The 26,119-nt window shown below is 36.6% G+C and overlaps 3 protein-coding genes and 2 pseudogenes across 10 annotated transcripts in view; 2 read left to right on the top strand and 3 right to left on the bottom strand.

Moving 5' to 3' along the window:
* Nucleotides 1-23,824, bottom strand: part of LOC146646777 (immunoglobulin lambda-1 light chain-like) — a 41,046-nt gene extending 17,222 nt beyond the window's left edge. Inside the window, exons 1-2 of the mRNA XM_085390865.1 lie at nucleotides 23,666-23,824; nucleotides 23,254-23,573 (exon numbers count right to left, since the gene is read on the bottom strand). Coding sequence (XP_085246991.1) covers nucleotides 23,254-23,573; nucleotides 23,666-23,717 — 372 coding nt within the window. The 5' untranslated portion in view covers nucleotides 23,718-23,824. The remainder of the gene's footprint in view (nucleotides 1-23,253; nucleotides 23,574-23,665) is intronic.
* elavl1a (ELAV like RNA binding protein 1a) lies at nucleotides 1,085-8,068 on the bottom strand. Of its 6 annotated transcripts, XM_085390863.1 has the most exons (8): nucleotides 7,915-8,002; nucleotides 5,927-5,986; nucleotides 5,138-5,185; nucleotides 4,234-4,414; nucleotides 3,677-3,780; nucleotides 2,930-3,092; nucleotides 2,548-2,773; nucleotides 1,085-2,392 (listed from the first exon to the last, which is right to left on the bottom strand). In XM_085390863.1, the coding sequence occupies exons 4-8, from the start codon at nucleotides 4,400-4,402 to the stop codon at nucleotides 2,068-2,070; spliced, it is 987 nt and encodes a 328-aa protein (XP_085246989.1). In that variant the 5' UTR covers nucleotides 4,403-4,414; nucleotides 5,138-5,185; nucleotides 5,927-5,986; nucleotides 7,915-8,002; the 3' UTR covers nucleotides 1,085-2,067. The 6 variants fall into 6 exon arrangements, with proteins under 6 accessions (XP_085246989.1, XP_085246988.1, XP_085246984.1 ...); XM_085390862.1 differs by lacking the exon at nucleotides 5,138-5,185 and having other exon boundaries at nucleotides 2,939-3,092; nucleotides 7,915-8,068; XM_085390858.1 differs by lacking the exon at nucleotides 5,138-5,185 and having other exon boundaries at nucleotides 4,234-4,426; nucleotides 7,915-8,067.
* Nucleotides 8,762-14,284, bottom strand: tspan37 (tetraspanin 37). Its single transcript, XM_085390864.1, has 7 exons — nucleotides 13,908-14,284; nucleotides 12,625-12,816; nucleotides 12,462-12,536; nucleotides 12,237-12,335; nucleotides 11,598-11,750; nucleotides 11,412-11,495; nucleotides 8,762-10,368 (listed from the first exon to the last, which is right to left on the bottom strand). The coding sequence occupies exons 1-7, from the start codon at nucleotides 13,968-13,970 to the stop codon at nucleotides 10,291-10,293; spliced, it is 744 nt and encodes a 247-aa protein (XP_085246990.1). The 5' UTR covers nucleotides 13,971-14,284; the 3' UTR covers nucleotides 8,762-10,290.
* Nucleotides 16,787-18,555, top strand: LOC146646778 (immunoglobulin lambda constant 2 pseudogene; annotated as a pseudogene). The gene is made up of 3 exons (XR_014908878.1): nucleotides 16,787-16,823; nucleotides 17,384-17,500; nucleotides 18,138-18,555. The product of XR_014908878.1 is annotated as an immunoglobulin lambda constant 2 pseudogene (transcript).
* LOC146646776 (Ig lambda chain C region pseudogene) lies at nucleotides 23,716-25,588 on the top strand (annotated as a pseudogene). Its single transcript, XR_014908722.1, has 3 exons — nucleotides 23,716-23,752; nucleotides 24,314-24,430; nucleotides 25,071-25,588. The product of XR_014908722.1 is annotated as an Ig lambda chain C region pseudogene (transcript).
* Nucleotides 25,589-26,119: the final 531 nt, after the last annotated feature.

The raw sequence follows: 26,119 nt of genomic DNA, 5'->3' as shown, positions 1-26,119 counted from the left end.
CACCGATGCTAACGGCATTTTTAAAGAAACATACACAAAGGTGGACATAGCTCTTTTCTAACTGGGTGAGTCTTTTACTAATAGGTGAACAAAGCCATGTGGTAAAAAGTAATCTCCATTAAAGATCAAAGCAGTGCGTTTGGTTTTAAAAGCCTAAATCTTTGACACTTCTAGTTAAAATATGGAAACTAGCTTGTGTACAATCACTAGTTTCATTAGATACCTACACTGACAAGTGGACAATTTAGTGTGAATACAAAACTAACAGCCAGATATTAAAAGCAGCTTCATACAGCCAGATGTCTATTGATGATACTGAAATCGGATTAACTACAGGCAGCAAAACTATCAGCAGTGCCAACAGACTGATTCAGTTTGCTGTTCTTCTGCAGTTAAACTTGTGTCATGTTTCAAAAATCATTGTGGAAAACATCTAACAGATGCTTGCCTTAAAATATCGGTTTTGTTTAAGTAGCATCAAATCCTCTCAACCTACATTGGTCCATAAGTTGTTAACATCTCAAAAGTGTAAAAGCTTCCAGTGAAGAAACTTTTGCTTGATAAGTGTTAGGAGCGCTCTAAATTTGCTACCGAGGGAAATAAAACAAAACTGAAAAACAATTCTAAAAGGGTAAATAAAATAAAAAAATCAAACAAACAAACCAAACAAAACTTGCAGCAAAACAAAATAAAATTTAATGGTTTATGTTCAAAGGGAAACAAGCAAAACAAAAGAAAGGAAGAAAATTAAATCTAAACTGAAATCCATAACAAAGGCCATTCGAGATAAGCACTCGTTAAAACAAGTTTGTAACTTAATACGGTAACAAAACTGTATGAATCTACAAAGAAATATAATCAAAAGAAAATAAACTCAAAAGGAAAAGGAAAAAAACAAAACAAAAATCAACAGATCAGCAAACAGCTAGTGGCATTGCTCTCAGTAAGAATCAGTATTATGTGTAAATAATTAGTACCTCATCAAAAGAACAAAAGAAAAAAACTTAATAACTAGAGCTCAGCTGATACCTGTAAATCTCAGCTTAATCACAGAGGTTTTAAGTATCTGCAGATTATGGTGAACAAAAAAAAAAAAAAAAACCCAAACATTGGCCAATGAGAATCCAGTATCAGTTGGGCTCCAAAATATTTATCTTGAACATCTGCTTAGAAAAACTCTTGCGAGGTTATCAGTATCTCTCCCTGCCTTTGGTCCATTTTAATTTGTGACTCACTGACTGGGGTTCATTTGCAACTCGCATCAAACAACTTATAATTAAAGACACTTTACATATGGATAACAAAACAAACATTTCCCTTCTAGGGCTCACTGTTTCTTTTAAGAACTCTTAAACCTGCCTGGAAGGTATACAGAAGTAATAGATTACCATCAAAAAGACTGATATACAGAGCAACCTAAAGCTGGCTGGCTAAAAGTGCTATGCTCTTAGACTGACTTGTAGTAGTGAGTAGTTAAAAGGTCTACTGGATGTCCACTGTATGATCGTTTAAGGCATCTATTTCTACTTGTGATGAGGAACCAGGACAGAGCACTGCTCTTCCGCAGTAAAACTGTCTCATTAAAAGGGGGAGGGCAGTCTTTAACCCTATCTTTACACCAAATCATTCATTGAAAAGTTCACACTTGGGATCTTTTACAATGTTCTGATTTGTTTGTTTTTAGTGCACTGCTAAGAATCATTGGTTTGCCTCCTTTATGCAGTTCCTACAGCTTTACATGCAACACATATAGACAGGATTTTAGTTTTTGAGATAAGTTTCACAAAAAAATGTTGGTGGTAATTTGGGATTTTAGCCTCTCCATCCACTCCAAATTAAAATTGAGTGTCCTTGAACCCCAAACAAACAACAATGGAGAAAAGAAAAGAAAACCTTAGACACTTTTGAGACAATTACAAAGGTGCAGAAGAGTGAACATGTCACTTAACTCTGAATATGATGAAACTGAAACTGGTGTGTCTAACATTGAAAACTTAAGCTTTCTGCAATAAAAGCCTGACATGGGTTACTTCCCGCTTTCTTCTACACCTGATTGTCCGGCTTATTCTACTTGTGGCCCTTGCTGGTCTTAAAGGACACTTGCAGTATCTTGTCTCCAAGCCGGTAGCCATTCAGGCTGGCGATGGCCATGGCGGCCTCCTCGTAGTTTGTCATGGTAACGAAGCCGAAGCCTTTGCACTTGTTGGTGTTGAAATCTCGGATGACCTTGACATTCGTCACGGCACCAAAGGGACCGAACATCTGCCACAGGATGCTCTCGTCTGCGTCCTGGCCTAGGTTGTATATAAAGATGCACCAGCCAGAGGTGGAGTTTCCAGGGACACTGACGCCTCCCATGCTGCTCATGTGATCGACACCCATGGGAGAAAACCTGAAAGTGAGAGTATTTAGCATACTTGCTGTTACTAAGAATGATAACGTGACTGATTATTGTTTTTTTTTCTTAGATAATCAATGAAATATAAAAATGGTAGCATTTCAAGCATCAGCACCATTCAGTTTATATGTATGTAGCTCTTCCCTCACCTAAACCGCTGTGCCTGGTGGTGTAAGGGTCCTCCAAAGCGTCGGGATTGGTTGTGGTAGAGCTGAGAGAGGAGCTGTGTGTTCTTCACCTGGTTTGGGTTGGCTGCAAATTTTACTGTGATTGGCTCCGAGGCTCCTGGTGGCTTTTGACCATTTAGGTTTTTGACAGCCTCCTCCGCTTCTGCACGCTTGTCAAAACGGATAAAAGCAACTCCACGGGATGAACCTAGGTTTGAGAGAGCAGCTGTAACCACCTACTCCGATACAAGCCGCATGAACTGCATTTAGCTACGTAGCAGTAACTGATATCACTTTGTAAAAACAAACTGTTTATTTAATTTCAACAAAATTTTTGGAAAAAAAAAGCAAGGAAGCCATTCACCTTGCGTACCTGTACCTTGATCAACAAGTACCCGGGAATTTATGATATGCCCGTAACGTGAGAACATGTCCTCCACGTCCTTCTGGGCCATGTTCTTGGGAAGTCCGCTGATGTACAGGTTAGCATCCTTTATTGTGTCCGAGCTGGGCCGTGCATATGACACCTGACGACAGGAAGCAACAAACGCCTGATTAAAACTCTGATATGCATGCAGAAATTGAAAAAGAATTGCCAAAGTAAAACATCTAAACAGTAGTTTGATTGAACAGAGATTAATATAGCAGTGGTTTGGTCATATTTATACATCTTTTTATTCAGCTGAACACTGCTGTGTCTGTCCATCAGAAAGCAACATTTTGGATTAAAAAACTACAAAATAATCTGGTTGTTTTAGACATCAAGTTTTTGGTCTGAGTAAAAAAAAAAAATAAAACAAAAATGGGTGAGGGGGAGGATCAGAAGCAACAGAACATTACAGTGATAAAAAAAGAAATCAAATTGATCATTTTGAAAATTAAATACATTTAATACACTTACTGTGACAGAATGTGTCAAATAAAATAAGTTGAATTAAAGTCAAACACCAGAGACTTATAAGATAGGGCAGTAAGTGAGCGTTAAAAGCAGTATTTCTTTCCTCGGGCTGATATGTACTAGCTAGATAGCGGACAGCACAAGAGCCACAGCAAAGTTAAATGACATAACATCTTTGCTTTGAGAATTGTAGAACACCTTATTGCACGTTACCTTGATAGTTTTGGACTGTAGCCTTAGTCCATTCAGTGTACTGATAGCTCTTTCTGCATCACTAGGGTTAAGATAGTTAACAAATCCGTACCCTAAACTGTGGCCTAGAGAAAAAAAAGGAAAACAATAAAATAAAACAAAAAAACGTTTTATAGTTCAAAAAAATCTGCAAACAAATAAATATTAAAAATAAAAACAAATCTCAAACATTGCATGCTAGAATAAACAATTAAACAGGGCTGGGCTGGTTGGAATCAATAAAACAAGGCTATGATAATCAAAAATGTTCAGGAAACTACTTCCCAGCGTGGGCAGGAAATAAATTTGGGAGATCTCTCAAATAAAAGTTACAGAATCACTGAGGGCAGAAAACAGGCCATTAATAAACAGCGTCCAAATAAATAAAATTATTATAAGACAAATCTCCACCTCGACATGGTCTGGCAATGCCACAGCATGTATTTTTGGCCAAGTCTAACAGGAATCCTTTTCTATTTAATCCAAGATCTTGTTTGGATCTGATCTGACATGATTTATTGCTTCAAAACTTTGCATACCTGCAACTTTGTCTCTTATTAGCTTGGCAGACTCCACCTCCCCAATGCTGCTGAAGAGGCTCCGCAGCTCATCCTGCGTCATGTTCTGAGGGAGGTAGTTCACGATCAGGTTGGTCTTGGCATCCTTCCCCTCATCCCCTCCCATGTGGTCTTCATAACCGTTCGACATGTCATACACCTCCTGCAAGTCAGCCAGGTGGGCCGAAAACACAAAACAAGGTAAGCACGTTGGGTAGAACAGAACTGCTGCTGAAACCGATTTAATTACTTACAGAAGACGGTCATTTGGAAGTTTACCCCAGGCCGTTAACTGCAAGTACGTGACCTGTAGTAACCTTTAGATTTTGAACTATTTATTAAACAAAATGATGCAGTAAAAATTAGTAATAATAGTGGGCATACTGGACAGTTTTGATAGTTACTAGAATTAAAGAAAAAAAAAAGGTTTGCACCAAATGAACAAAAAGCTCCTGTACAAGATCCAGATGCCTCCTTTTCAACTATACGGTTAATAAGAAAAGGAGGTCACGCCAAGTAAAATCTGATTATTGTAGTCAACACGGTAATCTTAGTTATCCATCACTTATCCATCTACCGGACTTAAAACATGTGTCTTTTTCAGAAGATTTATTTGAAGTTTAATTATCCATCATTCAAAGTCCATGACTCTTATAACGTGGCAATTTTTGACCATAAAGCCTGTCACCTAAAGAGAAATAGTGGTCCCTGTTTGCCTAAAGCAAACTTGTCTCAGGTGATCTGCATGGCAGCCACAGGCTGAGTGACAGCACACAGCAGACCAGGTTCCCACAAGAGAGTATGAAAAGAAATGTGATTTTTCTTGTTTGTTTCTGTAATCATCGGAAGCCGAAACTGTAATAGAAAGCAAATGCCAAATACCTACCAAACAACTTTTCAACTTTCCTGTGTGTGATTCACTTTATATCCCAGTCTGTCAAGTACAGTAGAGACACCAATTGTTAGGTGCAAAAGAGACTTTGAATTCACACTTTAGTTCCCTTAACTTCATTAATCCTGGGACTTTCTGGTCAAAAAGGCCAAGACCATTCATACTGCTTGTAAGTGTCTAGAAAGGATAGTAAATACTGGAATACAATTAAGTCATAATCCCAAATATATTAGACAAAGATGTGAATGGATATAAACTTTACCTATGTCAAAGCAGTGATTTACACTAAGCTAACATGAATATGCACATTTTAAAAACATAACAAAGCTGGTACCTAACGTTAATCCTCATGATTATGTCTAACACGAATTATCTGCAATGTGGTCTTATGACACATTTGATAGGACTAACATTATTTTAGATGACTAGAAAATGTCTTAAAATTATTTTTTTAAAATACCAATTCAATTGTTGTTTTCACAGCCCGCACTACAGAATACACTAGTTGAAGACTGAAATGCGATTGGGCCAAGAGTCAATATTTCAGCTACATAATATTGTTTGTGTGTCTGGCTGATAACTTTTGATTATTTGCTTGAATTGCAGTGTGCCTTTTGGATTTTTATTATCTTTTACAAACTTGTTACGCTGTTACTATATAACAGCCAACTTGCTTTAAGTTGTAATTGATGCCATTAATATGTTGTACACTGACCATACTGCCAAACAATATGGTCAGATACTACAGTACTCACTGAAATGAAAGCTGGCATTCGTACTCACTTTCATATACTTAATGTGTCCTCGACGAACTGCCATGAAGACACTTCACTGCTCCTGAAGCTACGCGGAGAAAAAACAAATATCAAACAACGTCAGGGCAACTCAACAAGCAAATAACATGCAATAATAATACTAAGTGCAATAATCCTTTCTGTCATCGTTGTATTTTTACTCAGTTGTATATAGTATTTGTATTCTATTTTTATCTTATTGTATATTTATTTTATTTTATTCTACTGTATATAGTATTTTATTTTATTCTATTCTGTACAGTTGTGTACTGTATTTATTCTTATTGTATTCTAATTTTTGCCTCATAACTTTTGCACTGTCCACTTCCTGCTGTGACAAAACAAATTTCCCACGTGTGGGACTAATAAAGGTTATCTTATCTTATCTTAAACCTACAATCTGATCAAGATGACATTAAGATGCAGCACATCTTATAATACAGAACCTTGTATTGGACATTAAAGCTCTACAAATTCCTTGAAAAATCATGCTACCAGATTGTCTATAATGCTTTAAAGGAGGCAGCTCTCCCAGCTTAAATGCTCTCCTGTTTACTTTGTTTCTCACATGGGGCGCCTATGAATGAAGTCACAAACTGGACTGGTATGCACATTGTGTAAAGAGACCATAAAAAGTGCAATTAATTTTACATTAAATGCATCTCTCTCTCTCATATCTATCTATATGATAGATATAGTTTAGCAGTAAAGTTATTCTTAGTTAGTGTATTGTCTGTCTTGTCTTAATGTTGGTTTAAAATGGAGCACTGTAACAAAAAATAATTTCCCCCAGGGATCAATAAAGTATTCTGATTCTGATTCTGATTGATTAAACATTGGGTCTCACAAAATGGGCATACATGGAGGTCACCAGCCAATCCCACTCTTATCTCCTGTGAAACACATCTTTTATAGGAAACGGATAGATAACTTTTGGATCAAATTTTATTTTCCTAACATAACCTCCAAATAAAACCAAACTATTGTGAGAACAGAAATGGTTTGTTGACTCTGCAAAGACAGGGGTAAGGGAATACAACCCCCCCCCCCAAAAAAAAAAACCAACTATTCACCACATAACAACTTAAAGAGTCCAGACAAGCCGAACTGCCGTGCAAGATAAATCGTTTTAGAGCAGTTGCTGAATATTAACTGTTAAAGCATGGAAAGTTTCAATTAAAGACGCTCTTACATCTTTTCAATGAACACAAGTAATCCTGATGAAAAACTGGGCTAGCGCACTAGTATTTTTTTTTCCATATTATCCAGTCGGATATGGAGCGGAGCTGATGTAGCAGCAGCGTTAGATCAGAATTTGAATGTGCAATATTTGAATGAACAGCTTCCAAGAACAAGGGAACTGCGAGCTACTGTGCTCACTATTTAACGCGGCTAAAATAAAATAAAAAAAGCACTATTGAGAAATCTTAGATTAATTTCTACAGTGACTCCGCTTTAATACTGCACTTTTGTTTTAAACACACGGGTGAACAACACATCGACTCGCGAGCTCAAAATCTAAATCGGAAACGTGCACGGGCCCGGCTAGCAAAATTTTATAGCATTAGCAAACTAGTGAGCTGCATACTCCACGCTTTTCTGTGCTTACAATGATTACGATGACAAATGTGTACATCGGGATTAGCAAACAGAAGGTAAATTTCTTATTCTAACTTAAATGTTATAAGGGTCCGTAATAGGTCGCAATGTGAAAAGTAAAGTGACACCGACGCCGGATAGCTAACACAAAGCACCGCTGCCCCATTTTTGAGAGCGTCACATGAATGCTTTTCTGTCCCTGTGCCGAAACCCCAGCGGCCTGCTAACAGGCCACAGAGGCTAACGCTAGCCAACAGCTATACAGGCCGCGAAAGCGGCATGGCAGTCATTTGCCTTTGACAAACCTTTGCACGTCGAAATATCGAAGCAAAGGCTAGACGACTCCGTGGAAGCATTTGTTACCATGAAAGCTCTTACCAGCTTTTAAGTGGTGCTTTTTGCTGTTTCTGCTCCCTTCGCCTATTTCTTTTCTTCTTGGCAACGTCCACTTCCCTCCAAGTCGGCCTCACGTAACGAAGGAACCCAGAACGAAGCTAAGTGACGGAAACAGCCACGCCCCCTCACGGATCTGAAAGACGAGCTGTTAAATCGGCACGCCTCTGCAGGAGACGACGGCGGGATCCGCATCCAGTATGGCTAGTTCGATCAAAGCTAAAAATATTTCCTCTGTAGATATGATTAATTTGAATAAACTCCGGACCCCATGAAAGGCATGCTGCAACACATAAAAACACAAATACTCTAGAGATGAAGAGATTACCGAGGAGTATGCGAAAAAAGAAATATTATATTACTATTTTGAAAATAAACTAAAATAATTTAGATTTTTTTCCTATACTATTTGAGATTTAATCTCAAAATAATATTTCACGATTTATCTCGAAATTTCGACTTAATTCTAAATTCAGCAATAATTATAACAACAACAACATCAACAATGATAATAAACATCAATCCTTCCAATTTTGTAATTATATTTATCTATGTTTTTTATTATTTATTATATTTTTATTAATAATATTATCATTAAAACATCTTTGTAAGGAGGTAACGTGTATTTTTATTTTCCATTTTTAACCCTTTAAAATAAATACTTGACATTAGGGAGTCTTATTGGCTTATAAACCTTATAACCTTCCCACAAAAACTGACCCCAAGCCGTAATGAAAAATTGCTACAGGCAGATATTTTCTTGGGCCCTAAAACACAGCATCTCATATTCTCTCTCTCTCTCTCACACACACACACACACACACACACACACACACACACACACACACACACACACACACACACAAACTATTACAGTATGAGTACAAAAACACAAGCTACTCATCCATCAGAACTTCATGTTTTGTGCTAATTTCCAGCGCTGCTCACATCCAAAGTCCTAGCACTACACTCACACTGCCCTCTCCTCCCCTTCTTTTTTTGAGCATTTTGAGCATTTTTCTTTGCTTGCTTAACATAATTTAAAATGACTCTCACCTGGCTTACTATACTGGAAAACCAAATTGTTTATTTTGACAGGTTCGGACATTTCAGACAAATGACTGGGAGTATAGGATTAAGAAGTACAAGTAACTAAATTCCCAGCATGCAAATCCAACATAAAAACTTTTCAGAAAAGTTGCCCTTTTTTACTTAGTGGAGTTTGAAATAGCTAATCATTTGCAGCAAAAAGTAAATTAGTAAGGAAAATCTATACAGTATTAAAAAAAAAAATACATGACATTACATTCCTGTGTCAGGTGACCTCAATAGATCACATGATAGGATCTCACAGTGGTTCAGCCGAAACATCTGGTGGTAATGATCCACACCTTTTTTCACACCTTGGCTCACATGATGAGGCACTTGATAAATAAGGGATAACCAAGCTTCTTTGATCAGAGGGCATTATTGTTAAAGGCACGTCTATATAAAATAGAAAATAAAATAATAATTTGGCTTTCCAACAATGGCATCATTAGGTTTATTTTTCATCTACATCAAATGGACAAACCCCAGGTTTTGGCAAAGGGTGAATATTTCTCTGGGTCTTAAGGAAAACGAAAAATAGTTTGTTGGTTGACTTGTTGAAAAATATTATTATATCTTAAAAGTCCATGTCACAATTTAGTGACCATAGGGATAGGGATCACATGTGAATATCAGTGCAGAGAAGCTTAAATTGCTAAATGCAATGTAAAGTATACAATTAGTTTCCACTTCATTTATATTTCTTTTATAAAGTAATTCTGTATGCACCACTTTCAGTCTAATAACAAAACATTATTACACAGGCAGTGATGGAATTCTCCACATACAGTAATGCACTGACAATCAAGATACAAACTTACCACAATTCAACCACACACACTCAACACAAATATTGCTTGAGAGAGCTATAGCAGAAATGTGCCAGCCCTCTGTAGGCCAAAAAAAGTCTGACAGTAACTCATATTGATCAAACCTAATTTAGGATATATCTCTAAGCCCTTTGCCCCATCTTTGCCTACATTTTGTCAGGCCAGAAGTCCACACAGGCCAGTTCTGCAGTATGTTTACATAATTACATAAGTTCTTTAGGGATTATTAAAGTATTCTGATTCTAATGTTTATTGCAAAAAACTGTCAGTCTTTTGGTGACAGACAATCCAGTGATAACAATAGACATCTGTACATGTATTACACAAAACGACTTTCTCCAGTTTTACATGTTTCATAGTGTACCGGCAAATGACTCAATAGTTTTGACATTTGAACTATATCTATTCAAAGTGTAGTGATCTTCCATCCATTAGAGCATCTTTAGTTTTTCTCCAGTACTTGGTACCTCGTAGATCTATTTGTTCTCATGAGCTGTTTCACCATCACAAACAACCCAATCTGCAGGAGAAGAAAGAAAAAGAGCAGGATTTTGGTTATTGGCAAATAATCACCTTCTGCAGCCTGTGTTAAACATGTGTAAGAATTTATGATTAAAAGCTCAATCTAACACCACTAAATGAAGTAAAACCATTTATAAATTGCATGATGTAGAAGATGTTTAGGTGGATTCATCATTGTAACAGATGAGCTTTTATGTTGTTAACCACCTTAGTTAACATGATGTAGAGAAAATGGAGTGTGAAAAGTTTAAATATTCATTAAAATGTGACACATTTTAAAGATTTTAATAAAAAACTATCAAATTATTGTTCATGTTTTTAACGACTGCTTTAAACAACATTTTTATTTTGCCAATGGAATAAATAACACTATATGTCAAATGGACTTCCACACAGGCAGTGATAATGGTGCGCAGTGAAATGTTATTTCCAATGTCACAAGCTTAGGACCTGAAAGTTGTTGAGCTTTACTCGGCATCCAGCTGGCAGCACATCTTTGTAAACAGTCCTTAATGTTAAAAGGTTGCTACTAATTGAGTTGGATTTTAGATTTTTTTGTTTGACAAAATAGGTCAATTCAATATGTCAGTCCAGGCTTTGGAAATTTTGTTGTGCATTTGTCTATTTTCTGACATCATACTGGTTATTAATCTCTTTTTCTCTTCCAAGGCATGTGGAAGAAAGATGGCCACCCTTCCCTGAGCCTGGCCTGCTGGAGGTTTCTTCCTGTTAAAAGGGAGTCTTTCCTTCCCACTGTCGCCAAAGTACTTGCTCATAGGGGGTCATATGATTGTTCGGTTTTTCTCTGTATGTATTATTATAGTGTCTCCCTTACAATATAAACCACCTTGAGGTGACTGTTGTTGTGATTTGGCGCTGTATAAATAAAACTGAATTTACATATTAGATATTGTGCTAAATATTTGGCCAAACTAAAATTAAAGATAAGATTAAAGCTTGCTCTCATGATAACAGTCTCCCAGTGTTTCATTTTTCTTTCAGGTGTGCATTTTATATGCAATGTATACACAATATGCAAACCTCCACCACATAAACTAATAGGGAGCTCCACATGTCCATTTTCAGCACAAACTGTATGACCTTCGACAGCTCCTCTTGGCAGCCCTGAAAGATTGAGTCAATGAACAAGAAAATCAGAGAATCATATGGGTCTAATCAAACCTTCATGAAGAAGCTTGATGAATTTATCAGGATGCACATGTCTACCTGTGTGTAAATTTGCCATGGCTGGTAAACAGTGCCATTACAAGTGGGGAAAGTAACGTTGCAGCAACTGTAAGGAAACCTGAGCCCTCCACTTTTATTAAACCAGGTGGTTTCCAGCCAGTCCGTGTAGTTCTTCACACCACAACATTTGAGCTAACGGAGACCAAAAAAAATCACCACAAGTTAGTAAAAGACAGTGGAAACTGTCAAAATGTACATATATTATATTTGATTGACATGAGTATGAACAGGATTTGTTTTTTTATTAGAATTTCTTAATATATCATGTATTATATCTGACCATAATACATTTGTCCATGTATTATGGACAACTTACTTTAAGCCTGATTTTTCTGGATGAGGTAAAGCAGATCAGGGCTGAAAATTATAGCACTTTATAGGCATCTTATGGGACGCTTTCAGTCAATACCTAAATATCCTCTTGAGTGAAAATTTCCATTAAGGAAAGATTATATATTTTGATTTTTAAAACATCATCTATTTAGAAGATATAGCTGTTGTTTCAGTATTACTGCTGCACAAGCTACACAAGTTTTACAACAACAACAACAACAACAACAAAAAAAAGCTTTTGTAGGGATTCATAGTCATGTCCATGTGACATATTAAAGTACAAACCTCCTCTTGCATAGCATCCACAGATCGAGAATTGGAGTCCTCGCTGCTGCCGGTGTAGTTCTCAAACACTCCACTGAAGGGAGCCATCTCTGTATCCAGCTAAAGAAAAAGTTGGAAGAGACAAGGAGCAAAAACACATATGCCTCTTTATCCCAAGAATAATCTTCTTTTATCATGAAAGCACAATTGTCCAATGCTTATTAATTTTTAAGTAATCTTACATACCGTCACTGAGTGGAAATAAGCCAGTGCTGAAGCCGTACTTTTCACACAAAAGACCACAACTAGGAGGTAAACAAACTGGAGAAGAAAACACTTTTTTATGTAAACTCCAAACACTACATACACATAGAGATAATCACAGTCACAAACAGACTGACAGCCTCACCAGTCCCTGTAGACAGATGGAATCCTTGAGGCTCACCCAGGAGCCGAGGCATCCGGTGACCAATAGCAACGCAGCACTAGTGACTATGACCAAAACTGTCAGGGTCATGTAGGACTCTGAAAAAAAGCGGCTATTCTCTCCATACTTTATCAGCAGGTAAACTCCATTCAGCCACACCAGTATCCCCACTGCCTGATAAATTAGAATAAGAAATTATAAAAGTTATATTTACACATGCTATATACAGCTTCATGGGTTATCACCACAGATAACCACACATCTTTTCTTTATGACAATAACTTAGTAAGAGGTCTCCTGTTTTGCCAAGCCATCTTTGCTAAGCTCAATATCTGCCAACTCTTCTGGTTTCATCGTACACACAACAACGTGTCCAAAGAGAATAACTCTTTCTTTTACAAGATACTTTGTTCAAACCTATTTTCACCTGGAAGCTTTCTAACCTAGCAGCTACAGAAGTGTTACTACACCAGTTGGGCTACATGCCTCACATCATAGTTCTTGGAATTCAGCTGGCAACCTTCCACCCACTGATGCATTGCTGTTGGCTTACCCTAGCTGTTATAACTGTGCGTTAATTTAATTCAACACTGTTTCCAGAAAATCACAGAGGTATGATCAAATTTAAAAAATAACTCACAGCAGTTATACATGTTCCTTATTCTTTTGTCCAGGAAATTCAGAGGAAAATTCAAATATGAATGGCTTAAAATGAATTATTTGAAGAACGAGGAGAGCATTGGTTCTTTCTACTGTTCTCAGGTGTGTAGCTTGTTTTTTATGTTACTAACTTTGTTAAAAAACTCATACAGTTACCACAGAACTAATCATAGGTTTGCACTGTGTAACAATAAAATAAAATAAAATAAAGGGAAGTAAACATGGACTGTTAAAATGTACAAATACGTTTTTTAACAGGCATGATTATAAAAAGAAATATAATAATAAATCTTCCACTCTCCCTTACTCTGATTTTTCTGTAGTTCCTGTTTCTCACATGACCTTCTCTGTCGCGTGACATGTGACTCGGCACTAAGGTTTACATGTAAAATCGCAAACAACATCTTTTATATCAGTAGCTTTTTTTTTTTTTTTTTTAAAAAAATACTGTATTTACTATTTTAAACAGAAGAAAGAATCAACACTTGGCAAAAGTAAAAACCCTATTAATCACTCTAATAAAGTTAATTTTGGTAATATGATTGGAAGGAGAATACAAGATAATACAGTAAAAACTGTAGCAAGGCTGAAAAAGTCTCACCTACCAACATTAGTTGAGAAGTCAACTGAAGTGCTGTTTTTAAACAGTTTGTTCTCGGATCACTCATTTTCAGAGTAGCCTATATAAGCCGAGAGAAGAGAGCGCGCAATAATCGACGCCAGGTGCGGATGCGTTAAAGCAAAGATGACATAATGATAAATGAATCGCGAAGCCTCTGTGGGTCTATGCAAAGTAAGGACAATCTATCTGATAAAACGACGTGCGCCTGGAAGCACCTTAGTTAGAACGTAGACTAGTTAAACTTCCCTTCCGCACTGACCAAAGATCAACTTCCCGTAAGAACGCGGAAACCTCTTTATTGTAAAAACGTAATAGAAGCTCCACTTAGCCTCCAGCAAATATCTTGTGGTTGTTTAACTTATGGTGGAATCACCAGTTCAGTCACATACTCCAAGTAAGAAATCCTGCACAAGACCTCACACGCTGTGCATTTGCTTTTGTAACGCTTGGTGTATTTCACCTCCGTATATCTGCACTCACCTGTGTCGCAAATGGAAAACGTTACTTTTTCGAGCAGACCCCTACCTTCCCTTTGCAATCCTAGTTTACGTCAACACTGCCCTCTTGTGAATTTAAGCGAAATTACGACCAAGTGAGAGTTATTTTTTGATTGTGCCACAGTGCACGATCAGTGATTGGTGAGTAGGTCTAACTCAAACAACTAGTAAAAATTGTAAAAGTATTTTTTACAGCTACAAATGCAGGCATATTCTGCAAACATTTCCTCGAGTTTAAAAAGTAAAAGCAATATTGTGTTTTCTGTCAACACCACCCTGGATTGGAAAAGAAAATAGATGCACTTGTATCTGCATACAATTTCATTTTATGCACTTACATTTTTGCCTCAAATTTGTAAAATTAAATTTTGACTGAACATTGTGATGAATGATAATGCACTATGTCTTTATTTAACGCCAAAAATATGCTTATATCTGCAAGACTAACATAGTGCCTGCAAATTTATGAATTTATATGAGCGCTAATCTGGGTTTTTGGTGATGAAATTATTTTCTGTGTTTAAAGTATTTCTGATCTATTAAACAGTTGTAAGTCAGAGTGTGAATGAGGATGGTGATGGGAGTCATGGTGGAACTGCTGGAACATGTTGGACATGCTTTTAGCATGATCAGCAATCTTACAGGTCATGTTACATTGTAAACGTAACATGACCTTTAATATTATTATTACTATTACTATTATCATTATTATATTTAAACAGCCACCTTTGTCAGGAAATGTGAACAGAACAGAACTTGGTGTAAGAATTTTTAAAATCCCTATTTCAAAATTCAGACAAAATTCATGTAATACAATCAATCAACCTAAATCTGTAATTTGTACTTAGTGAGGTTACAGTCAGCAAAACACTCTCCAGTATCTACAGCCTGTATATCACTGATGATTAAAGATGAACTTTTCTTAAACTGGTAAAACTGGCAATCATTCAAAACAAAACCCATACAGTCAAACCAATACCATGTTTGCACGAGGAGAGAAAATTTGTGTGTGAAATGCAAAGTGAAATAATTATTCAGCTTTGTTACATTAGTGACCTGATGAACCTGTTAAAAACCAAAATCACAGAAAACTCGTATAACATCAGACTGTTCACACCCTACATAAGATCAGTGATACTTGAGTTTTTGTTGCATCTTCATAAGAAATAATTTTTAATTGAAAGCACTAACATTATGCTTTGAAACGGATCAAATATTATTAGATCATCCAAATTATTACACGGATTTTTACTGTATTTCCTAACATAGAAAATTAATTTGTTATTGGTATTTTTTTTTTATTTTTAGAAATCTCACAGAAAAGATTTATCAGACTCACTAAGTCTAATTTTGATGGTTATAATTGTGTTGCTTATAAATCTTTCACAGACATTAAAAAGAAATGCCCGAGGCCTCTGTTTGAGGCTGTGGAGTTTTCTTTTTCTTTTCCCCTTTTTCTTATTTTATTGGGAATCCTAAACCAGTCAGTGAAAAAAAATAAGGTGACATTTAGATTGCCATATCTTTTGTATCTGGTGATATTTGATAGCAGGGAAAAGTAGAATGTTTTCATTTTCAGTTTTAATAACTGAAATGTGTACTCGAGTAAGACCTGTTTTGTTTTGTGGTAATTAAATGGGAACATAAATGAATTATGTGGTGTCTTTAGATTCTTTAAAATATCTTTAAATAAATTAAACCTTAGAAATACAGTAAATAATGATTTTTCTGATTATTATTGCTTGCTTAAGTCTTTAAGTGCTCATCAGCTGTGTGTTCAGTGGTCTGTGTCAGAGTTTCTTCCTCTTCAGCAGCTGCAGTCAGTTCCTGCTGTAACAGCTCAGTGTCTCTGCAGTCTGACTGAGGAAGGTTTTTGTACGACTACAAATCACTGTGTGAACACATAAGCACTGTTTATTTCATGGAAACTCTGACAGTAGTAAACTGCTGCATCTTCAGCCTGAACTCCACTGATGGTCATTGCTGCGTCCACTCCATCTCCTCGGCCAGAGAATCGAGAAGAAAATTCACTTGTGGGTGTTGTACCCAAGTAAATGACCAACTTTGGAGCTGCTCCAGATTTCTGCTGATACCAAGCTACTTTACTATCTCCATCTGTCCAAGTATAAACTTTTGGGTTGGTCCTACAGGTCAGAGTGACAGTGGATCCAGGAGTAAATGTCACTACTGGAGGTTGAGTCACAGTCACCTGACCGCTGCATCCTGCAGACAAAAACAAATCATTCATTTATCAGCAGAAATCAATGAGAGAAAAAGCAGCACATCATGTTTGAAATGTTGCTGAGTGAATGAACCTGTAAAACAGCAGCAGGTCAGCGTCCAGATGAGGATGGTGATGAGAGTCATGGTGGTTGTGCTTTCTGCTGTGTTGACTGACAGATGTGAGTCCTGCAGTGTTGAAGTCACAGGACTATAAACCTTCTCAGTTCTGGAGGATCAGCTGATGATGCAAAGCTTCCTCTCTATGGAAATGATTTCTCTGCTCTCAACACACTGAGGGCAATGTGGGGAACAAAATCAAAAGAAAATTGCTTTGAACTAATACCATTAATGATTTTATGGAATAGAGAAAATATATTGGAAACATATTTATGCATTTTTAACACCTGGATTAAAATGGCACTCTGGTTTGTATTCTTACCTTTTGATTTTGGTATCAACAAATACAATATAACTGTAAAACTGTCTTCAGTATAGCCTCATAATTCATGATTTTTTAAAAGTTTTTCTGTTTGCTGTTTTAAACAGTTTTTTGTTTGTTTGTGTGTGTTTTAAAAGTATGTTTAGGTTTATGTGAAAATTAAGTTTTGTCTTTCAGTTCTTAATACTAAAGATACAATTATGATAATTAAGATTTAAATTCATTAAATTAGTTTAAGTCACTTAAGTTAAATCATCTTATGCATTTAATCAGGTGTACTGTGATGTTTTATATTAAAAGGTTCATTTTCAGTGGTTAGAGGTTTGTTCAGAGTGCAGGAGGTTTTTGTACGGCCACTTAATGAGTTTGTATCACTGTGGTGGACTTTTGGTGGAGGAACCAAACTCATCGTTGGCTGTAAGTACCAGAAATTTGTCATTTTTGAAAAATGTGGTATTTATTAAGCATATTTTTAACCTACAAAACAGAACTTTGAACAAATTCAGTGATTATTATTAAGTTGATGTCACAATTTTGAAATGAACTTTTCTTAAATTAATATTCATTTAGTCTTTTACATAACACAAAACAACAAATTGTAATGTTCTTTTAGTTATTTTTGCTTCTTTCAATATTCTCTTGTTAAGATATTAAAAGCAGTGATAGTGACGTTTTACTTCACTTTGATTTGAAATGTATTTTTACCACTGAATTTTAAAATAAAAACAAATATTGAATTATGTTTTGTGGAGTTCTGTTAGAATCAAAAATAATTTTCTCAGTATATTTAGATCAAGTTTGTGTTCATGGTTGATCAATTTCAAATGAAGTTTAAAGGAAGTGAAAGAAACAGATGTGAAGTTTTAACTGTATTCTCATGAGTGCTTTAGCTTTGTCAGTTTCAAATAAGAAAATGATCACAAGTCAAGTTATTAACTGTAACACACTATGAAATAATAAAGGTTTGATCAATAATCACTAAATATATATTTATTCAGATGTTTGTACATTTGTATCTCTTTTTTTTGGTTCTCTTCAACTTTTTCTCCTCCAGTGGGTGTGGTGAGGCCCACCCTCACAGTCCTTCCTCCATCTAAAGACGAAGACAAACAGAGTAGTGCCACTGTGGTGTGTTTGGCCACCGGGGGCTTCCCCTCAAACTGGAATTTGGGCTGGAAGGTGGGGAGCACCAGCACATCCTCAGGGGTGTCAACCAGCCTGGAAGTCTTGGGGACAGACGGCCGCTACAGCTGGAGCAGCACCCTGAGCCTCTCCGCAGACCAGTGGAAGAAAGCGGGCTCAGTGAGCTGTGAGGCCAGTCTGAGTGGACAGAGCCCCGTCACTCAAACCCTGGACCCTGACCACTGCTCAGAGTAGAGCTTCAGCAACACTTCCTGTCTGCATATGATGTGTTTTATAGTTTGATGAAGCTACATGTTTCTGCTGTGGCAATATTTCTGCAAACATTTGACTTTCTATTGATGTGCATGCTAAGTATGTCCATGTTGTTTTTTAAAACCATTGTGTAAAGAAAAGTAAAAATCACAAAATAAAATCACAGCATAAGAAAAACCACTTTTGTTTTGCTCTTGGGGAGAAGCTTTTAAAAGCTTATTTGTGTGCAAAGTCAGCGATCGTCATTGACCTTTGAAACAAAAAATAAAGATACCAACCAAAATCCAGCTTTATACGGTGAAGAGTTGGAAAATAGCCATCATGGTGAATGGAACTTTGTCTTATTGCAAAATGTAGCTGAGTCTCTGCTGCCCCACTACAGCTGAACTTCCCACCTCCCAAATAAAACTTTAACACCTAATTCCAACCCTGTGGTAGGAAACTGATAAAACATTTTCATGCATGAAGCACAATCATTGTTTAGTTCAAATCAAAGTAGATTAATTTTATTTAAGTTAAAAACTGTGTACAGGGTCTGGGTTCAGTATTGGGTTCTGATTACTAGACATATTTTCTGTGCAAGTTTTTTGACTAAGACTTGAATTTTGAGCCTCTAAGCCCATCCAGTCTGTTTTTTTCAAGGAATTAATACTGCAAAAATCTGACTCAAAGTATCATCAAAGAACAACACATGTTCTCTTGCCTCCCTGTGTGGCCTTCTGGCAAACTGTAGAATCAATATTAAAATTTTATTAATCAAATTTAAAGCCCTTCATGGCCAGGCTGATGTTTGTGCAGCACCACTGCTAACAGCATGTTATTGCAGTCAGTCGTTTGAGGCTGTAGCAACTACATTTCTCTGCATTTTCTGCTCGTTTTAGTTATCCTGATCATTTGGTTATTTCATTTTGACCTTTGTTGTCATCAGTTACTTTTAAATATGTATTTATGTGTGCTGTGATATAAAAGCTTATTTCTTATAAGTTGATTTTATTTAAAATGTGAAACACCTTATAACTTTGTGATTTAAAATGTAATGTATGAACAAAATTATTTTCATATTACCTTATTATCCACAGCAAATTAGAAGTAATACAAAATGTGGTGAGATAAGCATAATATATTGCAGATTCTAAACAGTGTTACTTAATTTAAAATCTTCTTAATAATGTGATCAGGAATATTTTAGTTTCCACCTCTGAAAGTGAACTCAGTGAACCAGTGATGCATGTCAGAGTCTGTATCAGAAGCTCACAGCTGCAACACTGCAAATAGTAACTGAGGGAGGCTTTTGTAAGACTTTGTATCACTGTGTGAACTCTGGGCCTCTATATGCTCCCATACAGTAGTAATCTCCTGCATCTGCAGCCTGAACTCCATTGATTGTCAAAGTGAACTCAGGCTCAGATCCACTGCTGCTGAAATGACTCGGAGTATCAGACTGGCCTCTGCTGATTTTGAGAAACAGCCGTTTGGGAGGCTGTCCAGGTTTCTGAAGGTAGTAACTAAGTCCAGCAACTCCTTGTGGCACTAATGGTCACAGTGCCTGACAGACTTGGCTTAACAGAGTCAGAAAACTATTGGCAAAAAACTTTGAAATGAGGACTAAAATGATTTGAATCTTGAGGAAAAAACAACAGAAAATGTATCAGGTTAAATCAGAGAAACATGAGCAGCACAAACCGAATTAAAAACAAACAAGTAAAAAGTCTCTCACCCTGACTCAGAAAGTCAAACATTACAATCAGAGTTACTGGAAACATCACTGGACCCTGACCACTGCTTAGAGTAGAGCTTCACCAACACTTCCTGTTGGCATCTGATGTGTTTTATAGTTTGATGAAGTTACATGTTTCATTTGTTGCAATAATCCTGTAAATGTTTGACTCATTATTGATGCGCAATTTTATCAGCGAATATTATCCATGTTGTGCTTTAAAACAATGCTGTAAAAAAAGTTGAAATCACAAAGTAAAATCACAGCTTAAGAAAAACAACTTTGTGGAAATTTCACAAAACTTTATTAAATACAAATGCTCCATCAAACCTCATATTTCTATCACAACAATACATTTTTAAAATACAGAAAATGATATATTCCACGTTATAGTTTCTATCAGCATTGTATAGTTCATAGAGTATTTTTTCATTAGTAAATCATTAGAATGCATTATAGTTTATTAGTTTATGTACGTAAATAAAAAAGTGCAACTGTTTCAATCAGTAAACTTGTTTTAATAACAGACATGCTGAGGGAGTTTTGATTGATTGATTGATTGATTATTAATAATTAATTTGTCCCTAGGGAAATTGTTTTCAACATAAATTCACATGACTTGCAAAGGAGTGGGGGGCTGGGCAAGAGTTAACCCATGTGGACGGCAGTCTGGTCTTGCTGCCAGTGTTCTGGCGCTGGACATATTAGCCTGCCTACTTTGGTTTGGAGTAAGCACTGGGAGTCGTTGGGAGGCTTTGGGAGGGGGGTGAGTGCATCTCTGTGTCAGTGTATTTGTTTAATTTGAGCAGACAAAATTCATTGCTACACGCAAGAAATGTATTTCAGTTTTGCTATTATCCATACACACACAATAACAGCCCCTCTCGCTCAGAAGGGCTGTTATTATGTGTGAGAGCAGGTCTGCAGATGTCTGTGAGCACACAGAGCAGAGATCTGAGCAAGAGCAAAAGCCAACAACTGAGCAACAATGAATCTTGTTTGCTGAAATTAAACTTTTTTCACTCAAAATAATTTTCTCCTCAAAATGCAACATTTGATCTTGCAAATTTTCTTTAGGTTCGCACAGAATAGAGGCACAAAAATAACACCAAAGCCATCTGCCGCAACCGGTTGGCGTGAGGGACACCCATTTAAATGGTAACTGTAACAAAATACATTTACTCATATTTTGTATTAAATACGTGACGCTGGTACATGTATTCCGTTACTCCCCAACACTGGAGGCTATAAGCAGATTCTGTTTCTGTGCTGTGATGAGCTCTGAAACATGACTGAAACTCTTCAAATAAGCCATTCCTCTGCAGATGATCTGTTAGCTGTTTGACAACTACTCTTTCAAGAATGTTTGACATGAAAGAAAGCTAAGACTAATTAGCTAAGACTGCTGGGTCAAGAGAAGGCTTTTTAAGTAAGTGTTTAACTACTGCCAGCTTGAAGGCCTGTGGTACATAGCCGATTACTAGAGACAGGTTGATCATGTTTAAGATTGAAGCATTAATTAATGGCAGGACTTCTTTGCGCAGTCTTGTAGGAATGGGGTCTAAAAGACACGTTGATGGTTTGAGGAAGCAGTTACTGAAGTTAACTCAGAAAGACCAACTGGAGAAAAAAACTCTATATGAATATTAATGGCACTGAAAGTTGCTGTAGATAATGTTACATCTGTGAGACGATTATGAGTATTTTTTCTCTAATAGTTCAAATTTTATTTGTGAAGAAGTTCATGAAGTCATTACTAGTTAACATTAAAGGAACGGTTGAGTCAAAAGAGCTCTGATTTTTTGTCAGCATGGCTACAGTGCTGAAGAGAAACCTTGGGTTGTTCTTATTTTCTTTAATCAGTGATGAATAGAAAGATGTTCTAGCTTTACAGAGGGCTTTCTTATAATGCAGCAAACTAAAGCAAAAAGATGATCTTCTAACTTTGTTTTACGCCATTTCGTCTCCAGCTTATAAGTTATCTGCTTTAAGGTGCGTGTTTGAGAGTTATACCACAGAGTCAAGTACTTTTGATTTGAGGATCTCTTTTTCTCATGAGCTACAGTAACCAGAGTCATTCTTAGTGAGGAGGCAAAATTATTAACAAGATGATCGTGGAAGATCGTGAAGGACCTCAGCCATCCCAACAACAGACTGTTCTCTCTGTTGAGGTCAGGAAAGCGATTCCGCTCCCTGAAGACCAACACAGAGAGACTGAGGAGGAGCTTCTTCCCGCAGGCGATACGGTCTCTCAATCACACCACCACACAGTACTGACCCACACATACAGTTCTTACACACACACTGGACTTTCTGGACTTTGGTTTTGCACAACACTGGTCACTATATTCTTCATTTCCGGTTAATACTTGTACAGCTGCTGTTATTGTGTATATATTTATTTATATTTAGATTTCTTCATACATTCTTATATAGTTCTATATTGTGTATTTTGTTGTACAGTTATTTTATTTTCAACTTTAATTTATATATTTATCTTTATCTTATTCTTCCCAGTTAAATTTACCCTTCATTCTAATTTGTGTTGTACAGTTATTTCATTTTTAACCTTAATTTATATTCTATTCCTTCCTAGTTAAATTTACCCTTTTTAATTTTTCATATTTATTTCCTATCTTATTCATAGCCTTTTCCTTTTTTTGTTTTCTTTAGGTCACGAGCAGTTGTCCAAGCATTTCACTACATATCGTACTGTGTATGACTGTGTACGTGACAAATAAAATTTGAATTTTTGAATTTGATTTGAATTTGAATTTGATCGACCTCTGTTGGAGCAGTGTTCAGATAGCTGCTCTGCTCTATGTTGGTAAAGGGCATTGAAAATGATAAAAGGGAGTGAATATTTCAGAATTCCCCAAAAGAAGTGTAGATGAGTATTTAGTGCTTGGTGAGGTTACTGTCAGCTCTGTGTTCACTGGTCTGTGTCAGAGTTTCTTCCTCTTCAGCAGCTGCAGTCATTTTCTGCTGTAACAGCTCAGTTTCTCTGCAGTCTGACTGAGGGAGGTTTTTGTACGACTACAAATCACTGTGTGAACACATTAGCACTGTTTATGTAGTGGTAACTCTGACAGTAGTAAACTGCTGCATCTTCAGCCTGAACTCCACTGATGGTCATAGAGAAGTCAGAGCTGCTTCCACTGCCACTAAATCGAGATGGTGTTCCTGACTCAAGTGTTTTTGCCCATTTTATTAAGAGCTTTGGAGTCTGTCCAGACTTCTGCTGATACCAGAATACATAATCATCATCAGCAAAATCTCTGTAAACATCTTGGCTGGTCCTACAGGTCAGAGTGACAGTGGATCCAGGAGTAGATGTCACTACTGGAGGTTGAGTCACAGTCACCTGACCGCTGCATCCTGCAGACAAAAACAAATCATTCATTTATCAGCAGAAATCAATGAGAGAAAAAGCAGCACATCATGTTGGAAATGTTGCTGAGTGAATGAACCTGTAAAACAGCAGCAGGTCAGCGTCCAGATGAGGATGGTGATGAGAGTCATGGTGGTTGTGCTTTCTGCTGTGTTGACTGACAGATGTGAGTCCTGCAGTGTTGAAGTCACAGGACTATAAACCTTCTCAGTTCTCTGGAGGATCAGCTGATGATGCAAAGCCTCCTCTCTATGGAAATGATTTCTCTGCTCTCAACACACTGAGGGCAACGTAGGCACAAAGTCAGAAGAATAATTGATTGAATTAATACCATTAATAATTTTATGCCATAGAGAAAAACATATTTGGAAACATATTTACGTATTTTTAACACCTGGATTAAAATGGCACTCTGGTCTGTATGCTCATTTTTGATTTTGATATCATAAATACAATATACCTGTATAATGTTCTTAAGTATATTGTCATAGTTTCACAATTCATGCTTTTTTGAGGCATTTCTCGTTGCTGTTTTAAACAGTGTTTTGTGTGTTTTAAAAAATTTATATGTGTAATGTGAAAATTCCGTTTTGTCGTTCAGTTCTTAATACTCAAAATACAGTAATGACAATTATGATTTAAATTCATTAAATAATTTTAAGTCACTTTAGTCAAATCATCTTCTGCATTTAATCAGGTGTACTGTGATGTTTTACTTGAAAAAAAGGTTCATTTTCAGTGGTTAGAGGTTTGTTCAGAGTGCAGGAGGTTTTTGTACGGCCACTTAATGAGTTTGTATCACCGTGGTACACTTTTGGTGGAGGAACCAAACTCATCGTTGGCTGTAAGTACCAGAAATTTGTCATTTTTGATAAACATAGTATTTATTAAGCATTTAAATCAATCTATTAAACAGAACTTTAATTAAATTCAGTGATTATTATTAATGTCATGGCAACATTTTGGAAGAAACTTTTCTTAAATCAATATTCATTCGGTCTTTTAAGGAACTGAACTTACAGAAAACAAATTTTGATGGTTTTTTGGGTTCATTTCACTTTAAATATTATCCGGTTACAATAATAAAATCTGTGATAGTGACGTTTTAGCTGACTTTGATTTAAAATGTATTTTTACTCAGGAATTATAAAATAAAAACAAATATTGAATTATGTTTTGTCGACTTATATTAGAAAAAGGAAATTAACTCAGTATATTTAGATCAATTTTGTGTTCATGGTTGATCAATTTTAAATGAAGTTTAAAGGAAGTGAAAGAAACAGATGTGAAGTTTTAACTGTATTCTCATGAGTGCTTTAGCTTTGTCAGTTTCAAATAAGAAAATTATCACAGGGTCAAGTTATTAACTGTAAAACATCATGAAATAATAAAGGTTTGATCAATAATCACTAAATATATATTTATTCCTATGTTTGTACATTTGTATCTCTTTTTTCGGTTATCTTCAACCTTTTCTCCTCCAGCGGGTGTGGTGAGGCCCACCCTTACTGTCCTCCCTCCATCCAAAGAGGAAGACAAACAGAGTAGTGCCACTGTGGTGTGTTTGGCCACCGGGGGCTTCCCCTCAAACTGGAATTTGGGCTGGAAGGTGGGGAGCACCAGCACATCCTCAGGGGTTTCAACCAGCCTGGAGGTCTTGGGGACAGATGGCCGCTACAGCTGGAGCAGCACCCTGAGTCTCTCTGCAGACCAGTGGAAGAAGGCGGGCTCAGTGAGCTGTGAGGCCAGCCTGAGTGGACAGAGCCCCGTCATTCAAAGCCTGGACCCTGACCACTGCTCAGAGTAGAGCTTCAGCAACACTTCCTGTCTGCATATGATGTGTTTTATATTTTGATGAAGCTACATGTTTCTGCTGTTGCGATATTTCTGCAAACATTTGACTTTCTAATGATGTGCATGCTAAGTTTATCAGCTAATATTATCCATGTTGACTTTAAAAAAGGGTGTAATAAAAGTAAAAATCACAAAATAAAATCACAGCTTAAGAAAAATCACTTTTGTTTTGTTCTTGGGGAGAAGCTTTTAAAGGCTTATTTGTGTGCAAAGTCAGCGATTGCTGTTGACCTTTGAAACAAAAGATAAAGATACAAAGATACCAACTAAAATCCAGCTTTATACTGGTGAAGAGTTGGAATATTTTCCATCACGAATGTAATATGGTCTTATATGTTGCAAAATGTAAAGTCGCTGCTGCCCTGCTACAGCTGAACTTTCAACCTCCCAAATCCAACTTTAACACCTGATTCCAACCCTGTGGTAGGAAACTGAAAAAACAAATACAAACAACATGTTCATGTATGGAATGCAATCATTGTTAAGTTCAAATCAAAGTAGCTGATTAAGTTAAAAACTGTGTACAGGGTCTGGGTTCAATATTTGGTTTTGATGACTAGATGAATTTTCTGTGCAAGTTTTTTGACTAAGACTTGGATTTTGAGCCTCTAAGCCCATCCAGTCTGGTTTTCTCAAGGAATTAATACTGCAAAAGTCTGACTCAAAGTATCATCAAAGA

This window comes from Rhamphochromis longiceps, linkage group LG19 (assembly GCF_057381845.1).
Source record: "Rhamphochromis longiceps isolate RC_006_pf linkage group LG19, R_longiceps_female_GT1.1, whole genome shotgun sequence".
NCBI classification, from domain to species: Eukaryota; Metazoa; Chordata; class Actinopteri; order Cichliformes; family Cichlidae; genus Rhamphochromis; species Rhamphochromis longiceps.
The sequence above is the reverse complement of the archived record's forward strand: the minus strand, read 5'-3'. Positions and strand labels throughout refer to the sequence as shown.